Source organism: Podarcis raffonei, chromosome 5, assembly GCF_027172205.1.
Source record: "Podarcis raffonei isolate rPodRaf1 chromosome 5, rPodRaf1.pri, whole genome shotgun sequence".
Taxonomy (NCBI): Eukaryota; Metazoa; Chordata; class Lepidosauria; order Squamata; family Lacertidae; genus Podarcis; species Podarcis raffonei.
Genome location: NC_070606.1, coordinates 57,861,055 through 57,881,381, shown reverse-complemented (window position 1 = coordinate 57,881,381; position 20,327 = coordinate 57,861,055). Strand labels below are relative to the sequence as shown.

The 20,327-nt window shown below is 42.6% G+C and overlaps 1 protein-coding gene across 2 annotated transcripts in view; it reads left to right on the top strand.

Annotated features, from left to right (window-relative positions):
* Positions 1–20,327, top strand: part of SUFU (SUFU negative regulator of hedgehog signaling) — a 69,482-nt gene that overhangs the window by 36,790 nt on the left and 12,365 nt on the right. For both annotated transcript variants that reach the window (XM_053389360.1, XM_053389359.1), the window contains exons 9-10: positions 8,372–8,506; positions 9,313–9,451. In XM_053389360.1, coding sequence (XP_053245335.1) covers positions 8,372–8,506; positions 9,313–9,451 — 274 coding nt within the window. The remainder of the gene's footprint in view (positions 1–8,371; positions 8,507–9,312; positions 9,452–20,327) is intronic.

Here is a 20,327-nt window from a genome sequence, read left to right as displayed (position 1 = left end):
AAGCCCACCCAGATGCAGCTAGAACACAGTTTAGGTAGCCATGCATTGCATATTGTGTTGGAGCAAGGGCAAGGCAGATCAATGAGTAAGATGGAGAGTTAAGATATGCAGCTTCTAAAGAAAATGAGGGGAACTGTGGGAGCACCTCAGACAGTCAGGATTTGAAAAATGAAAAGCTCTCTTACTTCCAGGTATCATAATATATACCATCATGGAAAAGGTTAGTTCTCTGCCTCTTGGCCAAATAAAATGCCCAAAATAATGGATAAGAGAGAACTGGTATATGTAGTAAAATTGGAGTATTAGAATGGTTGTGTATGCTGAAGCTGTATTTTATTCTTTCTGGTGCATACTTTGTGATGGATGTCAGAAGAAAGGCTAGCACGGGCACACAACTATCAGAACTGGCAACGGTCTTAAGCACGCTTTCAGCATAATGGGCTGGTATGAAATGCCCTGGCTCAGAGTAGCAAAGATCAGCCAGACTTCTTAAATGTTCTCAGTACAATAAATCCTGCACCAGAAACCTTAACATATTTAAAGCTGCCTCTGCATCCCACTAGAAATCTAGGAGATGCAGATCAAACCCATGGTTTCAATACCTCAAAATGGGATTAGAAATAAAAGGGTGGGTGCCAGTTCTACTCTTGAGTAGGACTTAGTTGAATGCAACTCAAATTATTTTTCATGTATCTGTTAAACACCTTTTCTCAGTGAGCATGTTCTAAAGACCATTTGTAGACTGATACAACATGGAATTGGTGTGAGTGCACCATTTGTTCAGGTGAAACACAGGGAAATTGTGTGGTATGAGAATCTAAAAGCTGTTTAAATAATGGGTTAACCAAAGCAATATTCTAGGCAGTAAGGCTTTCTCAACTATGAATATGGCAAAATTGAAGTATAAATGTCTTACTCAGCTTAATAGTGCTCAAATGCTGTCTTTTTTCCAGTTCAGTTGTGAAGCAGAGGAGACTGACTTTCACAGTGCCAAGGTTGTTGCACTACATGCAAGTTAAACTCTACTAACATCTAATTATCATTTCCCTGTTTGCTGAATTGTACTATCCTAGCATATAAAATGGACATAGTGTCAGTTGAAATGTAGCATCAAACTGTGGTTTGGCATTATATTATTGAGCCTTGAATTTGTGTGGTTACATTCCTTCTTAAGCTACCTCTGAACTCTGCTTTGCTTGCAATCTCTGGTTTTTGCAATCTAGAATTTGCCTGGTTTGGATAAAATTGCAAAATATAGTTTGCTGCAAAGTAAGAGTTTGCAAGGAGTTCTGTGTCTGCGGTAGTTTTGTACATGTGACTTTTTTATTTTAAACCAAGAATGATTTAAAATAAACCACAAAATGGTTTGTGTAGCAAGTAAATGTTGGAATATCTCCAGGGGCCTAAAGATTTTTACTAATTGGCATAAAGGGATGCTGATTTCAGCCATCCATTTCTAATGTGGCAAGAGGACCAACGGTGGTTGCAGGTTTGTGCATGTGGTCATGGCGTGTTTTAACCAGGTTGTTTCTTCAGTCATTTTGCATATAGTAAAAAGATGCTGCAGTATGTGGTTTTGCTGCAAGTTACCAGTTTGGCCAACTGCTGCACAAGCCCAGTGCCAAAGTCTAATGTGGCTGCAGCTTACAGCACTGCAGCTAACAGCACTGTTGTTCATCTCAGTTCACAAGATTTAAAAACCAATTCAGGCTGTTGGTAAGAACAGAAGATGGGGGAAGAAATAGTTGAAAGTCAGCAAAAGTCACCTTGGTAACTGCAGCATTACACTCGCTCAGAATGAAGAGACTTCAAACATGACTACAAACAGCTTTAAAGAAACAAAAAGAATTTAATCATCTAAAGAATTAATCTGACAACTGCCCACACTTACACCTCCCACAATCCTTCAATCACTAGGGAATGAGCTTTAATCTCAGATTCCCCTCCAGTTCCATAAAATGCTAGATATGCAGTCTTCAAACTGGGGCATTTCCGGCACACTGCTCTCATTCAAATGCTCTCCCTCTCCTAACACAGCAGCCTTGGCTTTTGTCAGTTTTTTGTTTCATTTCTTTCTGGATGCAAACCGAGGATCATGAATTATTTGTGTTGGTTGGGTGAAGCATTCAGTCTGGTGGAGATGTTTACAATATTTTTACGTGCTAGTTACTGCAAAAAAGAAAACTTGTGCCACCTTTTACTAACGCTTTTGGGAAGGAGCAGGGAGAGGCCAAGATGGGTGGTCACAAAAATACAAGTAATTGAAATAAAAAAGCATGCTAAATTGTTATTTTTAAAGCTATAATTTTTAGATAAAAGAGAGTGCAGTAATGAATTATTGGGTTCCTCCCCTCCCACACTGATCCCCCCCCCACTATCTAGGTTGCCTTCTTTTCCAAAGGCCAGGCATGGATTTTCATTCATGCTTGAAGAATGTGAAAATCTCCTGCATACTTGGTTTTCAGCTTAGTGTGTAGGTTATTGAACATCTAATGTGTGGGTGGCCCTTCCAGTACCCTCCCATTCAAATGTTGGCAAGGCAAAGAGAAGGGCCTTCACTTAGGAGACAAATTATATGGGGAATTCTACGCTTCCGGAGTCACTCTGTAAAGAAAATCTCTTGGTTCAAGAGTTAGAAGCAGCAAATCTGAATCACATATGGGTTACGGGGAGCTTATTCCAAGGACTTAATATATTGTCATGTTTTGAGAAGAAGCTCATCAGGATGTGGTCAAGCCAGGAAATGAGGCACGGTTCAGGTTAGGGGAACAGACTTCTGGAATACTGGAGCAGGCAGAGCTTTAAGGAGGAAATTGCAGCAGCAAAAGGCATGTGGAGGGTTCACGGACTTTTAAATTTGTTCTGTTCATTTTTCTGAGAAAGAAAAGTACCATATTTTTCGCTCTCTTAGACGCACCAGACGATTGGACGCACCTAGTTTTTAGGGGAGGAAAATAAGAAAGGAACGCAAAGCATCCTGAGCTAAGAGGGAGCGCTCCTCCATCTTCGCTCAGGAGGCTTTGCAGGGCTACCCCTGAAGCCAGGAGAGCAAGCGGGATTGGTGCGCACCGATCCCTCTTGCCCTCCTGGCTTCAGCAAAAGCAAGCCTACTGGCTTTCCTCCCGCAAGAGCCGTGCGCTCTGTCCCTTCTCCCACCTCCCGCAAAAGCCAGGGATAGCTGTGCGAAGCCTCCGCAGGGCAGCGGGATGAAGGCTCCCCACTCCCTTGCGGAGACTTTATGCCGAGGCTAAGCCAGAAGCTAGAACAGCCAGTGGGATCCCGCTTGCTGTCCTGGCTTCTTTAGCTGCGCGCAGCCTCTCTGGCTGGGAGAGGCTGTGCTGTGCGTGGCTATGGCTTAAGCCAAGACAGCCAGCGGGATGATTCCCGCTCGCTGTCCTGGCTTCTTCTTTAGCCGCGCTCCTTCACCCCCTGCCCGGGAGAGGCTGCGCGTGGCTAAGGCTCCCCCAAGAGCCACACTCCCTTTAAAGAGTGCGCAGAGTGTGCGTGCGGCTCTTTAAAGAGAGCTCTGAGCAGAGCCTCCCGCCTGCATTCGCTGCATAAGACGCACACACATTTCCCCTTACTTTTTAGGAGGGGGAAAGTGTCCTATAGAGCAAAAAATATGGTACATAAATATCCCTTGTTATGCTAACAACCTATTCTGTATCAGTCCAGAATGAATGCTGGAATATGTAACTATAATGTAACCTGTGATCAGATACACAACATATGCTGTTGATAGTGGTGCAGCTACAGTCTGGCCAGAAAAAGATACGGGCTTCTGAAGCGGCAGAGACACCTTTAAACAATAGTACGGAATATTCTATTGATCTATGACGTTCTGTGGACCCAGCTACAGCGATTCTGGATGCATAACACTGCATTTGGACAACATGGCATTTGCATTCTGGTCATTGTTGTTTTATGTGTAGTTTGGTGCTCTGGTCAATAGTGACCCTGTCTCAGTAAGATGAATGAACCTGATCTTGTGATTAGGGCTTGGCGATGGAGAAGTTGGCACTGAAACACAATTCATGCGGGCAAGTTAACACTAGAGCACAATCTACAGTAAGAACAGTTCTATTTGGGGGTTTTGTAAACAGAAGCACAGCTACGTAAATCTAAGTGGATACAGTTATTTCCATTATGCCCTAGAACTCCTGTGGTTTAGGGTTCTCTCAGCAGTGGACCTCATACAAAAACATAATGTGAGCCTAATCCCCAAAACTTGTAAATTTACTTGTAAATTGCTGTCTGGAGAAACACACAGCTGCCATTATTACTGCTTTAACACTAGAGCCAAATATATTGTCACAGTTGGAGCATCAGAGTATGAGCATGAATTCTGCCCTTTTTTTAGCATTACAATGAATACGTAATCTCATTTTTTATTATATCTACAGAGTAAAGACACTTTGGTTCCAGTGTCCATAAGGTTTGCAACTGTTTTCTTAGCTTGCAACTTAGGGATGAAAAATTTCTCCATCACCATTTACCGTATTTTTCCCGTGTATAGGACGCCCCCTATTTTGGGAGACTTAAGAAAACACTCTTTAGCACTACCTGTCTATAAGATAAGCCCCAATTTTAAACCTAATTTTCTGGTAAAAAACCCCCCTAGTCTTATACACAGAAAAATATGGTAATTTGTATGCCGTCTTTCCATAGTTAAAACCATGTTCAAGACGGCTTACACGTGAAAAGATTTATATAATTACAAACATATCAAAAGTAGTCAAAAAAATGAATAAAGCATATCAAAAGTACACAGCCATTATTGAACAATTTCTGCATGAATAAGATGTAAATAAATAAAATGTAAACATAAACATACAAAAAATAATATAACAGCACAAAAAACCAACAATCCCTCCTAAACAATACCCCAACCCAAGAGTCTATTCAGCAGCCCCAGCTTTTGTAGCTGGAGTCAGTCAGGGCTGTGCCCTCCCAAGCCGGGTGGAACAGGCTAGTAAGGCAGGGAGCAAGTCTTCCACGACTCACAGCCAAAATTTAATATTCTTCTGGTGACTATATGCTGCTTTTAGGAGTTAGTGTCAGATAAATAGAATGTGTGGGTAGCAGGATAATTTTGCTAAATGTACATTGGAGATCAAGAAAGCTTAACTTAGTGGTCAATTGGCTGTTCAGTTATTTTAGAACAAAATGATAAACTGCCAAACTCATTATTCAAGAGTCTGCTCCATGCTATGGTTGGGTTTTTAAAAACAAAAAACAAAGGCCCAGCTATACATCAGTGCGGTTCTGTATCCTATCTAGTTTGAAAGCATTTGGCGGGGAGTGAAATATATTTTCTCCAGAGGTTCCAGCTGTATCAACCTGAATGTTCTATGACCCATATGGCAACAGTTCTGAAATGGTGGGCTGGAATAAATCAGCGAGTCATGGAAGACATCCTCCTCTGCACTTCTTGCCAGGGTTCATTAAATTGGGTGGGGAATCTCTGGCCTCTCTCCCCATCCATATTTCTCACTAGCCCTGCTCTGTACCCTGATCAAGTGCTTTTGCCTCGGAGGAATGTGTCCTTGACATTTCTATTGGTTGTCAGAGTGGAGATGTGCAGAAATCTCTGAGTTGTACATAGTTGGGATATAGCCTGTTATAAGAAAGGTAAGAGTCACATCCATTGTTCTACTTGCTTTTGGATCTGGCTGTATGCATGACTGGCATGAGCACCCTGGAAGGTTGTCCACGGGAATCTGTGGCCCTTTGTTGAAAAGCATTCCCCATGCTTGCCTTAGATGAAATCACAAAGGGTTTTGTTCACATCTTTCTTCACTATTTGCATGGAGAGATTTATTCCCTTTTTTCACCCTTAGATTATAGTCATCTAAATCAGGGTAGGGAACCAGTGGCCCTTCAAATGTTGTTGGGCTCTTCTATCGGCCCCAACCAGGGTGGCCAATAACCAGGAATATTAGGAGCTAGAGTCCAGCAATATCTAGAGAACCATAGAGACAGATGCCAAGTGGCCACCTAGTCCTCAGGAGTGTAGGTACCTAATGGTGCAGAAATGGTCAATCTCCAGCTGCAGGTACTTGCCTGAGGAATAAAGTATCCACTTGAGCAAAGAGATATTTGAGAATAAGCCACTCTTCACAAGTCAGGGCTCTGAAGACTTGAGGCTTAAAGGCCTTCAGTTCTAGACAGAGTCCTGGAACAATGTGTGCACCAGCTCCTAGACTTAAATATCCCCTGATTACCAAACTGTTTGCTAGGACCTCTCGCTACCGCCCAGATGTTTGGACTTGAGACTGCCTTCAGATCTTGCTTCTCATTCTGACCTTGTGTTTGGACCTCAGACTGCCTTCAGACTGTGCTCCTGATATATACCTTCACTAATTCCCATATGTAAATCAAGCAGCACTGTAAGAACTGACCTGATCTCTTAAGATCTCTTAAAAATTCCATATAACAGTGTTTGAAACTTTGCTTCTAAGGCAACCAGACTTGTTGAGTACCACTTAGGGAGACATTTCAAGTCTTCAGGTACCGTTGTGTGTGAATGTTTATTTGAATCAATACTAAGTGTTAACAGACATGGTCATTCTTCCTTTAGTGACTCCATCATCACAGATGATGTCTAGAGGCATCAGTATCTTCTCACACTGATTCTAGCTCACTGTGATAATAAAATTGGCAGTAAGGTTGTTTCTACATTGAAGAGGATATTCACAGTGCCCTATAAGATGCCTGTAAAAATAGGCCATCCGTGATAGGATCTGACTAGGCTGTGCAGTGAAAAATCCTCTGGAAAATATGCCTGTGGGTCTTTAACTGTGAAAAGGCAATATTATGAATATTTACTTGTGAATCATCCTATTTTACTCAGCGGGACATGCTTGCTACATACATCTTGGCTATGTGAGAGGTTGGATGACTTAACAAATTTATGTAGGCATACAAATATTAATATGGATACTGCAGGAGCTTGGCTCTAGCAGGTTCCCAATATTTTCACTGTGTGCTACCATCTCTAAGTGATATCTCAAATAGGATTCCTCCAGCAGGGAAATGACATCAGGTCACTTCTCAGTCGGTTGTTCACATGCAATGCATATAGCTCAGTGGTGCTTATAGCCCCAAGGTTGCAGGTTCAGTCCCCGTAAGGGGCAGCTGCATATTCCTGCATTGCAGGGTGTTGGACTAGATGATCCTCAGGGTCCCTTCCAACTCTTCAATTCTATGATTCCATATTCCCAACCCATAGCTACTACCTTCAGGTTATACAACAACCCTGACAAACATCTTCATGATTTTTTGGGAAAGCTTGGATTTGAAATTTTTTGTCAACCCTTCCTCAACACTTCTGGCCAGTTTCCCCAGTGAGTTACAAATCCAGTCGAAAGAATCACAAGACCTAAGCGTAGCCTGGATACTAGAAAGGAGGAGTGACACCTTTAAAAAATATAGACCATACTAAAATGAGAGTGTAGCCATTTTTAGATGAGGTGGCAGGAAAAAGTGAGGTGGATGAGATGAGGTGGCAGGAAAAAGTGTGTTTGTTTCATCCCTCACCCTGCATCTCTCTATTTTTTGCCTTCTGCCTTGGGAAAGGAGAATGTCTGTCTGCAGTGGGAAGGCTTTTGTATCTGTAGTGGCTTCCTGTGTGTATTGGTCTGCTTTCATAGGTTTGAAGGCAATAGTGATGGACCCAGCACCCTACTGCCCCCCCCCATGCTTACTATAACCACTTTGGAGCACATGAAGATGGATTTTTGGATGCATTTCCCCCCTAAATTGATTTTTGATTTTTGAGTTCTATATTTATTGTTTTATACTGTGTTTTATGTTGTTTTTTGTTGCATCAATTAAGTGTTTTAAATTTGTTGTTAGCCGCCCTTAGCCCGGTTTTCTGAACCAGGAAGGGTGGGGGTATAAATATAAAATAATAACAATAACTATTATTATTATTATTATTATTATTATTATTATTATTATTATTATTATTATTAAAAGAGCTGGAGAACAAGCTGCCTGGGAGCCAGAATTACTGGATCTAAATTGCATGTGATACGCTGGAATATTAAGTTGGAGGGTAGAACATAGTGTACTTTTGTTGAGGATAAAACAAAAAATTTTTTTCCTTCCAGTAGCACCTTAAAGACCAACTAAGTTAGTTCTTGGTATGAGCTTTCGTGTGCATGCACACTTCTTCAGATACTTCTTCAGATTTGTTGAGGATGGTTGCGTACAGCCATGCTCCTCTCTGTTGGAAAAGTGTGTTGTCCATTTTCCAGGGCACAGCTGTCTGCCTTTGCCATTAATAAAAATCTTCTTTACAAAGTGATGTAAAGCAGGGTATTGGTCTTGGGCTCTAAATTCACGCCTATGTTTTTCTTTCTCTCAGGAGTCGGAAGGACAGCCTAGAAAGTGAAAGCTCGGCAACAATTATTCCTCATGAGTTGATTCGCACAAGACAGCTTGAGAGTGTGCACCTGAAATTCAACCAGGAATCAGGAGCATTGATTCCACTTTGTTTAAGGTGAGTAGTCAGCCTGTTTGCTCAGTTGCTTAGCGTGTGGTGCTGATAACAGCAAGGTTGCAGGTTCGAACCCCGTATGGGATGGCTGCATATTCTTGCATTGCAGGGCATTGGATGAGATGATCCTCGGTGTCGATTCCAACTCTATAATGATGTGAACTACCACCCTCTTGCTACTGTCACTTCAAGCACACTGTCACCATTTAACAAGGCATTTTGTCCACGTGACATTCACTTGTGAATGTACATGCTAGTAATAATGCACTGGTACACAAGGCACTGCTTTTATCATAATTTAGTCCAATATACAGCCCTGTATTGATAGAATCCTAAGTAATTGTCAGCTGATTTGATTGATTTATGAAAGATTGTGTATTGCAGTTGGTGAGGAAGAGTACGATTGAGTGTGGTTATGGAAAGTGGAGTTTTGGTATGGAATTGCTTTCGCTTGAGCTCCCTTATAACACACTCAGTAGTGTAGGAGCTAATTCCCTGTGGTGTGAACCCATGAGGCTGCACTATGCTCATCAGTATTGAAACTGAAACACAGGTCAAATCTAAGTCGTCGTCTTCTTTTTTACCCAGGGCCAAAATAGTCAGCAAGGGCCTTAATCATAGGTTACTGTGGTCATGTTATGTTCACCCACTTATGCCTTACTTTTTTATTATCTGTGAATTTAGAGTAATGTGCTTACATGCTGTGAGACTTGAGTAGTTTAGTGCTTATGATATAGCAGTGTGTCAGATGGAGAAGATACTGTGGATTTAGAAATCACATTTATGAGTGTTTATATTTACTCTTCCAGGGGCAGACTATTACATGGACGGCACTTTACATACAAAAGTATTACGGGAGATACAGCAATCACTTTTGTGTCAACAGGAGTTGAAGGGGCCTTTGCTACAGAGGAGCATCCATATGCAGCACATGGGCCTTGGTTACAAGTAAGAGCCCTCTCATCCTCTTTCCATCTTGCTGCAGTCACTCCTTCCTTCTTCCCAAAAGAACATTTCTTCACTTCATTTTGCTATATTATTTTTAGGCCAAGGAAGCCTTTGCATTCTGCTGCAGTTTCTTTTGAAGTGTTTAGGAAAGAGAATTTAAAGCCAAAAAGTAATGGCAGTCTCTAATACTCTCTTCTGTGTAAACAGCAATTTTCTCTCCCAGAATCCCAGAACATTTTACAAACTCTGCATCCTCTAATTCCCTCTCTTACCACTGCAATGCAGCTACCTCTTGTAGTTACTGTTTTTGAACAGCACAATGCAGCCTAGAAGATAAGGTTACAATACTTGAACCCTTGAAAAACTCAAAAGGAAAATCAAAACTGCAGAAATGGGAACCTTGCAAAATGATCTTCGCCTAGGGCGCTGTTGTGAAGAGGCCTGGTTTTTGAGCAGAGAGGCATAGAATTCCTCTTCCCTTAAGATGAAACTGTAACACACTTTTGATTTAAGTGTTTTTTTCTTAAGATATCCACAACGTGAATTCCTAGAAATGACAGCACTCCTTCCGGCCCCTTTGTACACCGGGTATGTTTCACCCTTCCTAAAATCCTGCCATCATAACTGCGTACATCCTCTAGGATGAGCTAGTGGGGGCAGGAAATAGAGGAACTATTTGAAACAACTGAGTGAAATCCATGCCTATGAAGGATGGAACTCTGCATGGCTTCTGTATCTCACAAGATACAGTTAGGTTAGGACTCTTTATCGTCTTGAAATACTTTCAAAGGCTGTAGCTTTGTGTATATAATCTACAACTAGTTAAGAAAAAGACAGGAAGTTTAGATGTGTGGCCATTTCAGCCCCCTCACATTTTTCAAGATGCATTTCTTTCCTAAGAACCCTTCAGTTCTTTGCTCCTGTAGGTGTCACAATTGGGCTGGGTATGAACTTTTTTTTTTTTAATTTTCTTAAGGCATATGAGCCTGATACACTTTTAGAACATGTTGAAGAGCTGTAGGAAGTCCCTGTCAGCTTGTTTTCTGAGAAATGGATTCGCTTTCCCAGCACCCTAATGATTTAGGATAGACACTCAAAGGATCTAGTCCATTGTTCTGGTTCTTGTACTATTGCCTGTGGCCTCTGAATATTTGCTCCAGATAATGGCTTTTTAGGATTTGTCCATGTGGGAATGTATTGAAGAGCCCTGTATAGCTTCTCAGTTAGTGCTCCGGCTGTTAAGAAAGCACAGACTGAAAGTACAGACCCTTTTCAGAACAGACAAAGAATGATCTACATTTACTGGTTGTGGGTGTGGCATTTTTGGAAATAACCTTACCCAGTTTCATGCACCTCTGGCCGTCCTTCTTGCTGCTACCTGCCCTATAATTAGACATGACTGACAGATATAGGAAAGCTAGAATGAGTAGTTAGGGCCTAGAGCAAGCAGGTTAGTAGGTGAACCTGTAGTTGTAGAATATTCTTAGTTTTCGAAATGAAATAGCAGCTTGGCACAACCCATGTTTGGGGGGATAAAAGAGCACATTTGTCCTCAGCAGAGGTTTTGTATAATCAGATAAATGTCCCCAATGTCAGGGACAAGCAGGAGTTCCAAGGGGTGGGCAGAGAAGGCACGGGGGTAGGAGGATGGGGCAGGGAAAGAGGCCAGTGATTTGGGGGGTTCTGTGACACCTGTGAGGCAGGAGCTGGGATTGGAGGAAGAGTCCGGGCGGGCTCCTCTGTCCCTCCCCCACTGTCTCCAAGGACAAGGAGGGGCTTAAAGCGTCAGGAGCAGCTGGAGCTGCTGTGCAGGTGAAGTTGCCAGTTGCCAGTTGCTTGTGTGAGGGGGCTTAAGTGAGCTGGAAGGGGCATGGTTGCTCCAACTGTCTGGGCCACAGTACAAGTCTGAAGAAGTAGGTGCCTAGCTAGCTAATTAGTAGGAGTGCTGTGTATATCCCTTGCACCTTAGGAGCTGATGTAGTTGAGTGTTTTGCCAACAAAGAACTAAACTACCAATTGCTTACCCTCGTTGGGGCTGGGTGTGCTCTGGACACCCAACCACATTTACTTCGAATACTTCAATTCTGTACCTAACAGTGACTACTCGTACCCAGCCCTTTTACTGTGTTTCATTTTTGTCTAGCAAGGAAGTGGGAGATGCATGAAAGTGTAAAAAATGTGACCTCTAAATGAGTGCTTTTGACTCCTCATTAGAAGCATAAAGGTATTTAGCTCTAAATGGAAAGCATGTTTTGGATAACGATAACAAAAGAGAATGTAGTAAGATTCAGACTATAAGCCTTTGCCTGTTTACTTGGGAATAAGCTCCACAGAACATAATGGGATTTACTCCTGAGTAGACATGTACACACCGCCCGTCGCTACTACCAATTGGATGGTTTAGTGAGGTCCTCGGATCGGCCCCACCGGGGTTGGCCCTGGCCCTGGCGGAGCGCCGAGAAGACGGTCGAACTTGACTATCTAGAGGAAGTAAAAGTCGTAACAAGGTTTCTGTAGGTGAACCTGTGGAAGGATCATTAAATTTAGGGACGCGGGTGGCACTGTGGGTAAAACCTCAGTGCCTAGGACTTGCTGATTGTAAGGTCGGCGGTTCGAATCCCCTCGGCGGGGTGAGCTCCCATCGTTCGGTCCCAGCTCCTGCCCACCTAGCAGTTCGAAAGCACCCCTAAGTGCAAGTAGATAAATAGGTACCGCTTTATAGCGGGAAGGTAAACGGCGTTTCTGTGTGCGGCACTGGTGCTGGCTCGCCAGTTGCAGCTTCTACACGCTGGCCACGTGACCCGGAAGTGTCTTCGGACGGCGCCGGCTCTCGGCCTCTTGAGCGAGATGAGTACGCAACCCTAGAGTCACGACTGGCCCGTACGGGCAGGGGTACCTTTACCTTTACCTTTAGACATGTAGAGGATTATATTATGTTTCCTAATGTAAAAACTACCAGGAAATCGTGATAGCAAGGATGGATGTAAAGGTGAGCATGTGGATATAAAGGTGAGCATGTGACTGAACTAAGGAAGATCCAGGTTGGACTTCTCTTGATTCTGAACATGCTGAAATGTAAATGTTCAGCTATAAATTAAATACAATGTACATCCTTATAGAAAGATCTTTAAACCTTTTAGCAGTCAGTAATCCAGCTGTGCTCTCTGAATCTTGACACAGAGGTCAACCAGTGTTTTGTATGCCTTCTTTGGAAATATGGCACTCATGTTTCCAAAGCACCTTTTCCTTCTATTACTACTACCTTACAGAAAATCAGCTGCCAAAAACCCTGAGGTCATACTTCTCCAGGAACAAGGTGTGTTTACAAAGAATTGATTAGCTCCACTTTAAGTACTAATCTTGCCAAGGTGAAGGTGAATTAAATTGAGCAAGAAAAATCAGCTCATCCCCTTGTCTCATCCAGCAGGGCTGCTCTTAGATACCCTGGCCTTAGCCTGTTTAAGGCTTTAAAAGGAAAATAAAACATAACCCAGTATTTTGCATTTAACTTGGAAGCAAACTACTCACTTCTCTGGTAAAAACAAACAAACAAAACCTTGGAAGCAAACTGAAATCCAGTCTAGATGTTTTAACTCTGAAATAATAAAATCCCTGGCAGTCACTATCAGTTAATAGGCACACACTCTGCCTCAGTGAACATTGTTGAAAGACAGCCACACGTCCAATGGATTACAGCAGTGGTGAGACACCTCTGGAGGCAATTTCCCCCAATCCATGTCCACTTACCCCACACTTGACGTCACATGTCAGGTGTGAGGCAGGTAAAAAGACACAGCTGCATTGGGAGGGGGCTTTTATTTGGTGCCTTTTAAAATGGGTGTCAAATCCGCTTCTGGGATTGGTTCTACACAGGATCTCATGAGTGCAACCAGTCCCTGCTGGAAGTGGAGCGTGCAGCTGCCACTGATAAGTTGACTTGCAATGACTACAGACCCCATTTTGTTTGATTTCAATGATTGGCCCCACTTTGCTTACATGTGAGGTGATTGAACACCAAAATAAGGCTTCTGTCATGTTTGGATTTAGCTTCCACTCCAAAAGTTCAGACCCCCCCCCCAAAGCTACCATTGCTAGTACTTGATGCATGTACTATCCATTTTTCATACAGAGAGCATCCATTAGTCACAAAGTGAGCCTTCTGCCCTCAGTACAGCTCATAGTTCTTCCTCAATGTCTTTTTTAATACTCTCTTGCAGTTGCATACCTTTTCCTCCATCTTTTAAAGCTCAGAACTTGCTGAGCTCCCTAACACCAACTTGGAACACACAATTCCAGATAGTTTAGGAATCTATATGCTCCCCCAAATAGTATTGGGGGGAGGAGTGCAACTTAATATTATTTAGATTTTATAATAATCTCATAGCAAGTTAAGGTTTTTTGGCCACAAAATTTGAGGTTCTTTAGCATTACATATTAAAGTCCATGAAGAAAACTTTTCTACAAGTTTTTTATACCTGCTAATCAGTTACACAAAGCTGAAACTTCAGGATTCCTTGTGTCAGCCTAGCTTAATTCCCTAACACCTTCCACTGTCTCCGGTATTGTTCAATGAGAAAATCACTTTGAGCCACAAAGATGCTAAGCAAGCAAGAAGTCTCATTTGTTAGCACTAAGCTTCTGTTTGTATGTTAGTTACTGTGGCAGTGTCTCTGATGTGTAACACTCATACTAATGCTGTACATGATCAAAGGCTTCCAGCAACAGTTTCACCTCCTCTGGAATAATGGCTGCCAAAAGCATCAGCACCTCTTTCTGAAGATATTGCTAAGGCAAACCTCTTCCTAGGGGCAGAGCGAATGCTTCAGGTGAGCATTAAAACAGCCATGCTGGGTCAAACAAATAGCCTATCCAGTGTTGTGTAATGGGCTTTCTGTCATAGAAACCACATACAAAAATTTTAATAGCATTGGAGCTATTAAAACAGCATTTTCCATTTCTTCCTGTTTTCTTCCAGCATCTGTCAGTCCATGGTGTTAGGAATAGTCAAAGCATTAAAAAGCTAAGACAGAACTTGCATTAAGACGGTCCCTTTTCCGAAATAATAGAATGGCTGCTTCATTCTTTATGTAGCAGCACACATGCATTTGCCAGTGCCTTTGCTTTATTAAAGGACCACCCCTCTCTTGGCTCCATTGTGTCTTTATCTGCTTAACAGGCATTTGCAAATGCATAGTTGTTGCTTGCCCACTCTAAATTTGTATGCTTACATCTAACAATATACTGTAATGTGAAAGGTAAGAAAAATGGCGAACATCATTATTTTGAAACTGGCACAAATGTTCATTTTACTGTAAATACACATGTTGGAGAAACTGGTGTGCTGAGCCTGACCTCACCTTCATCTAGGCGAAAACTCATTTGAAAAGCAGTCCTGTAATTTACAGTCTCTTTAACATGTTTAGCCATCTTTTGTAACATGGTTTTGCTTTTGGATGTTACTATGCTGCTGGTGAGAAAAGTTCTACAGCTCAGGGCCAGACTAGATGCAACAGTAGGCAGCTGGTTTTTTAAACAGTATTTTAATAGTCACAGCCATGCCTCCCCCCATTGAAACTACGGTGTAAGAGGAAAGGGATAATGCCTCTCCCTGGGGCTGTCATTTGTCTTGGGCAGAAATTAATACCTTTATAATATCTGCATGTTTTGACCCACGGAAAGAATGGTGTGGAGAGAGTGGTTAAAACACACTCCAGTTCTATGATTTTGGTTGGATCTCCCCTGCCCACCCCCTCCCAGCTATTATTATCTGCCTTCAGATGTAAGAAATGTGGGTAAGGAAACAGGGGCTGTTAGGGATGAGTATTCTAGCTCTGGCCTTCCTCAGTTTTTGTCGTGTTCCACTTTGTAAAAGGTGACTGTGTCTAGTGGGGGAGCCTTTAATATCTATGGAGGCTTCCAGCACATTTTGGAACCATACTTTCCCCTATAAGGAGCCTCTGCAAATACAAAAATTCCTCTCCTTGACACAGTCACTTCCTACAATTTAGACAATGATGAAAATCTAATAACCAAAGAAGGCTGCTGCCATGCCTGATTATGCCTACAGGTATGAGCAGTGTAAAAAATGCCTCCTCTTGATGTTGCTGTGTGTTATCTGTTTCCAAATAAAATTTAACTTCCTATTTGTTGCGGAGCATAGGCATGTCAACAGGTGTAAGCCATAATGGGTGTATGAAACAGCCATGCCATAGGCATAGGCAGGATTTATGTTGGGGGGGGGGGAGGCAGGACACCCACCTGTCATCATCCTCTGTCTGGCTCTGTCTGGCAGATTTGGAATGAAATGTCTCAACAACTGTTTTAAATCACTTTCTTTTGCTCAGAAAAATCTGTCAAAAATCTTTCTACAGTTTCTACTTTTAGTTAAGTATTATTATTTATTTACTTGATGGGGGGAGGCAGCTTCCCCCTCCCGGCTATGCCCACGAGCCGCATTAAGAGGTGGTATGCCAGTGAATACAACAATATCCTTGGGAGCTCTTGTTGGAGGGCTCTTGCCTTTATGTTGTGTTTGCCATCTTCCCAAGAGCTGGCCACTGTGAGAAATGGGTACTGCCTTTTAGGTAGTGGTAACAACTAATTCTGCCCTTGGTGTTGTCTAAGCGTAGCTGCATATGTGAACATTGGGAAGAAATACACAAGAAATTGCAGCAGCCACTGCTCATACCGCATTCAAAATTTGCTTTCAAAAGTGCCTGGAGTTTGGCTTGTCAAGCAAGTATGCAGGGCAGCACTTGAACCAGGCCTGGCATGGGAAGTGAGAAGCTCACTGTGCACATTGAAGTCACTATTAAGGCTTCAGTCTGCCATTTTGTTGATCACCCTTGCTAATCAAGTTCTTCCCAAGCTTTGGTTATATAACAGTAATAATAGCAACAGCTGTAACAAATATTTTATTTATTTAACCCTTTGTCATGTAGGGTCCCAAGGTGGTATGCAATAGCATAGGGAAACAAGTCACAAACGTGGCAAAACAGGTGAAAACCATAGCATCAGGTGAAAAAAGCAAACATAAGTTGTAACCAGCCAGACTCAAAACCAGTCCTTGGAATGTCCTACTATTCAGCCATTTTTGCCTTCTGTTAGCTACTTTTCTTTAATATTTAACAGAAGGCTAATCCCTAACAGGCCTTGACTTGGGTTCTTATTTTTAGAGCAGGGAGCTTGATGTACCTTTTTGAAAGGTCCATGTCTTTGATGTGCATTGAATCACTCTTAGGTTTCATGTAGGTTTCATGCCCAAAAAATTCTGTTACATTGATAAAGAAGGATTTCTCTTCATAAAAATCCTTATCCAAGCATTTCATAAGAAAATAAGGGTCTCTGACATGCAGTTTTTAAGATTACCTCTGAAGAGTAATTTCTTGTTCAATAAAATAATGACAATTTTTTTCTTTAAAGTTCCCCAAGTCTCAGTGGCATGTTGGGAATACCAATATATGCTAAAGGTTTGTGGAACAATATAGGTTGAGTCTTTTGTGTCATTTCCTCAAGTCTCCCTTGAGTAGTGTAGCTTTACAGGGGAAGTGTGATGATTGTGACAAGCACATTCCAACACTATTACCAACACCCACCACAAACTGCTTTACTTGTTGCTTGAACAAACTTAGAGAGCTGACTTAATATATTGTACAATTGCTCTGTTCTGGTAAGGCTATCCAGAGGCAAGCATTTAGCAGTTTTATCACTTTCTCAAGATTTGTGTACATACATAGCACTGTGCAAATCATCCCCTAGGTTTGTTGAAGCAAAACAAAGCAATAGTGCCTTACCCTCTGGTAGGTGTTGAGAGGCACTATTAAGCCATGTTTAGCCTCTCTAGGGACCAGCATAGGGTTGATTCAAGTCTAAGCTTGAATGACTCTGCTGCACCATCCCATTTTTAGCAAGAGAAGAAACAGTCAGCTCTCTCAAGTTTGCAAGCTCTTGCCCCATTAAATTCCTGGCTGCTATTCATATAAGAAGGTCCATTAGCAGTATGAAGATGCAGGCCTCCCTCCCTCCCTCTGTTGGAGGGAAGGAGGCACTGTTCTTGGCAATGTCTGTCCAGAATTGGGTAGGTACATTGCAGAGAATTGAAAACAAAGGGTCCCATGGCATCAGTGTTCTATTAGCATAAGTATTCATGGGCTGGAGTCCACTTCATCAGATACATGTAGTATTATACACAGTTGGCAGTATGGGTATAGAGAAGGGAGAGAGAGAGAGAAAAGGGGGCCAAATGGCTGTGAACAGCAACAAGTACATAAAATTGTGACAACTATAAACCTGAAGAGAAGGGGGAAAACATTCCCAAAGGCAGCAATTGGTGATAATATAATTATCCTAAGTTTTGCAATTGTTAGTTAACATTTGTACTGAACAGGAAACTATTGTCTGTATTCAAGCCTGAACAGACTTGGACTTCTTGGTTCTAATTCAACAATTTCACGCTGGAGTCTCCTTATAAAATAATTTCAGAGAATGCAATTTTTCAGGTTAGTAACAGGGCTCTGGGATGTTGAAATGTACTCTTACTGGTTTCTGAATGCTGCCATTTCTAGTGTCTGATTTGCGAACATTTCGTCTTTTGCATAGAGACTGACCTTTATGTAGAAGGACATTGCTGGCAGGTGACAATATATTACAAAGGAATATGAGCAGGTGCACGAGTCCTTAACGTTAGGTCTTACAATAGTGCATCAACTTTGTCCTAAAAAACACTCAGGCATCTAGGGTTGCAGTAGGGTCTGTGTCCATGTACAGCTACTTAAAATGATCTCAGCAAATATCAGACCCTGGGCAAGAGAGGCACTCCTTCTGGTAGTCAGAGCCCCAACTATTCCAGGCTTTCTATGTTAACCAGAACCTTGAATTTGAGAGTAGCTATCTTTAAGCAAGGATAAGTCAACTCAAGACCTGTGAGAAAACAGTATCATTGTTCAGGATGGCCTGTAGATCCTTGACATTATGCAGACATGGTTTACTTGTGAGCTGTACATGACAGGTAGTGTTCTATCAATTTTTCCCCCTTACGGGATTTTCCTGTAGTAGATTATTTCTGGATACAAGTATAACCTTGATGATCCTGCTTTTTCACTTCATTGGGTGGGTGTTAATAGTTTAAGAAATGCCTGATGTAAATCCTAAAGGTGTGAGTCCCTGTCCAACAAGTTGGAACAGATGCAGTTCTCTTAATAAGACTTGGCTATGGACAGTGGATCTTGTGGTGTATTTGTGGTGAAAGTTAGATTACAAATGTGCAGTGGGTTTCTTGTATTTTTATTGCATAGAAACACACTGGTGTCCAGAATGTGAACTGGGTGCTTGAAGTGGTCCAGGTCCAGGTCCATGTTCAGACCATCAACCTAATTTAATAAACTTTAGTTTGTGTGATTCCATTTGGTGGCTTAAATAATCATTCTGAAGCATAAAAAATACTTCCTCAGGTTTTAGATGGTGTGAATATGTCACAGCAAGAATGGTCTAAGGTGGCAACTTTTATAAGTGAAATAATTAGCAGGATTCCAACAACAAACTGCTTGTTCCCACAAAACGCTTTTCCTCCATAGAAGCTGCAGCAGCATTGTCTCTCCCTACCCAAAAAAAATGCTGTTTTGCTGTGGCACTTCAGCCACCTACCACATTTCTGTCATGTCCGTGGTCATCATATCATCATTGTAGGCCGAGGAAGTCGTGTACAGAGGGACAGGTCGGTGGATTCTAGCATAGTTGAAGAAGTCAGACAATGTGTGTTGAAAATATAGCCTTTGGGGTACCTGGATCAAGGGAGAAGGATGGCAAAACCTAGCTTTGTTTCTCCTCTCCCCTTCGCTTGATTTGGGGTGAGAGAAATAAAGCTATATTTTGCAAGCAAAAGCAGAGAAGCCTCACTTGCTGCTGTTTCGAAGAGCAAGCAGGATTGCTCACCCTTCACATTAGCCAGTGCTTAGGGAGGCGGATTCTTTTAATGCTAATTTCAGGCATGTGAGAGAGCTCCCTGCAGGGTGCACTCTTGCATTCCTGCACCAAACAGGTTCGCTTACCCTTTCATCCTACTCAGCAAAGAGCCCTCACATGCACCGAAAGCCCAGTTCTTAGGAGGATCGTTCTTCCTTCATGCTTGCTGCTAGGTAAAGGTGAAGGGACCCCTGACCATTAGGTCCAGTCGTGGCCGACTCTGGGGTTGCGGCGCTCATCTCGCTTTATTGGCCAAGGGAGCCGGCGTTCAGCTTCTGGGTCATGTGGCCAGCATGACTAAGCTGCTTCTGGTGAACCAGAGCAGCGCACGGAAATGCTGTTTACCTTCCCGAGCGGTACCTATTTATCTACTTGCACTTTGATGTGCTTTCAAACTGCTAGGTTAGCAGGAGCAGGGACCGAGCAACGGGAGCTCACCCCGTCACGGGGATTCGAACCGCCGTCCTTCTGATCGGCAAGTCCTAGGCTCTGTGGTTTAACCCGCAGCGCCACCCGCGTCCTTTTACTGAGTTCCAAAAGCGCTATTTGAAATATCCATCCCCATTCTCCTTTAAACAGTGCTTTTATGCAACTCTTTGCTGAAACAGGAGCATAGGGCTTCTCAAAAGCACTGTTTGAAGCCACTTGCACACTTCTCTTGTGAGCAGGTGGTAGTGGCAGGGGGGAGCGTGTGAGAGACTTTTCTTCCCCACATTGCTGCTGTTGCCTGCGTACTTGTAGGAGAAGAACATGCGCTGCCTCAAACAGCACTTCTGAGCAGGATATAATTCCCACTCATGGGCAATTGAGCAGAGATTACATCCTGCTGGGAACAGGATACACAGCCAAGCCAGACTTAAACCCTATCCTCCCACTGATCTACTGACTTCGGCAGGTAGGTGTGGTTTGGGAGAAA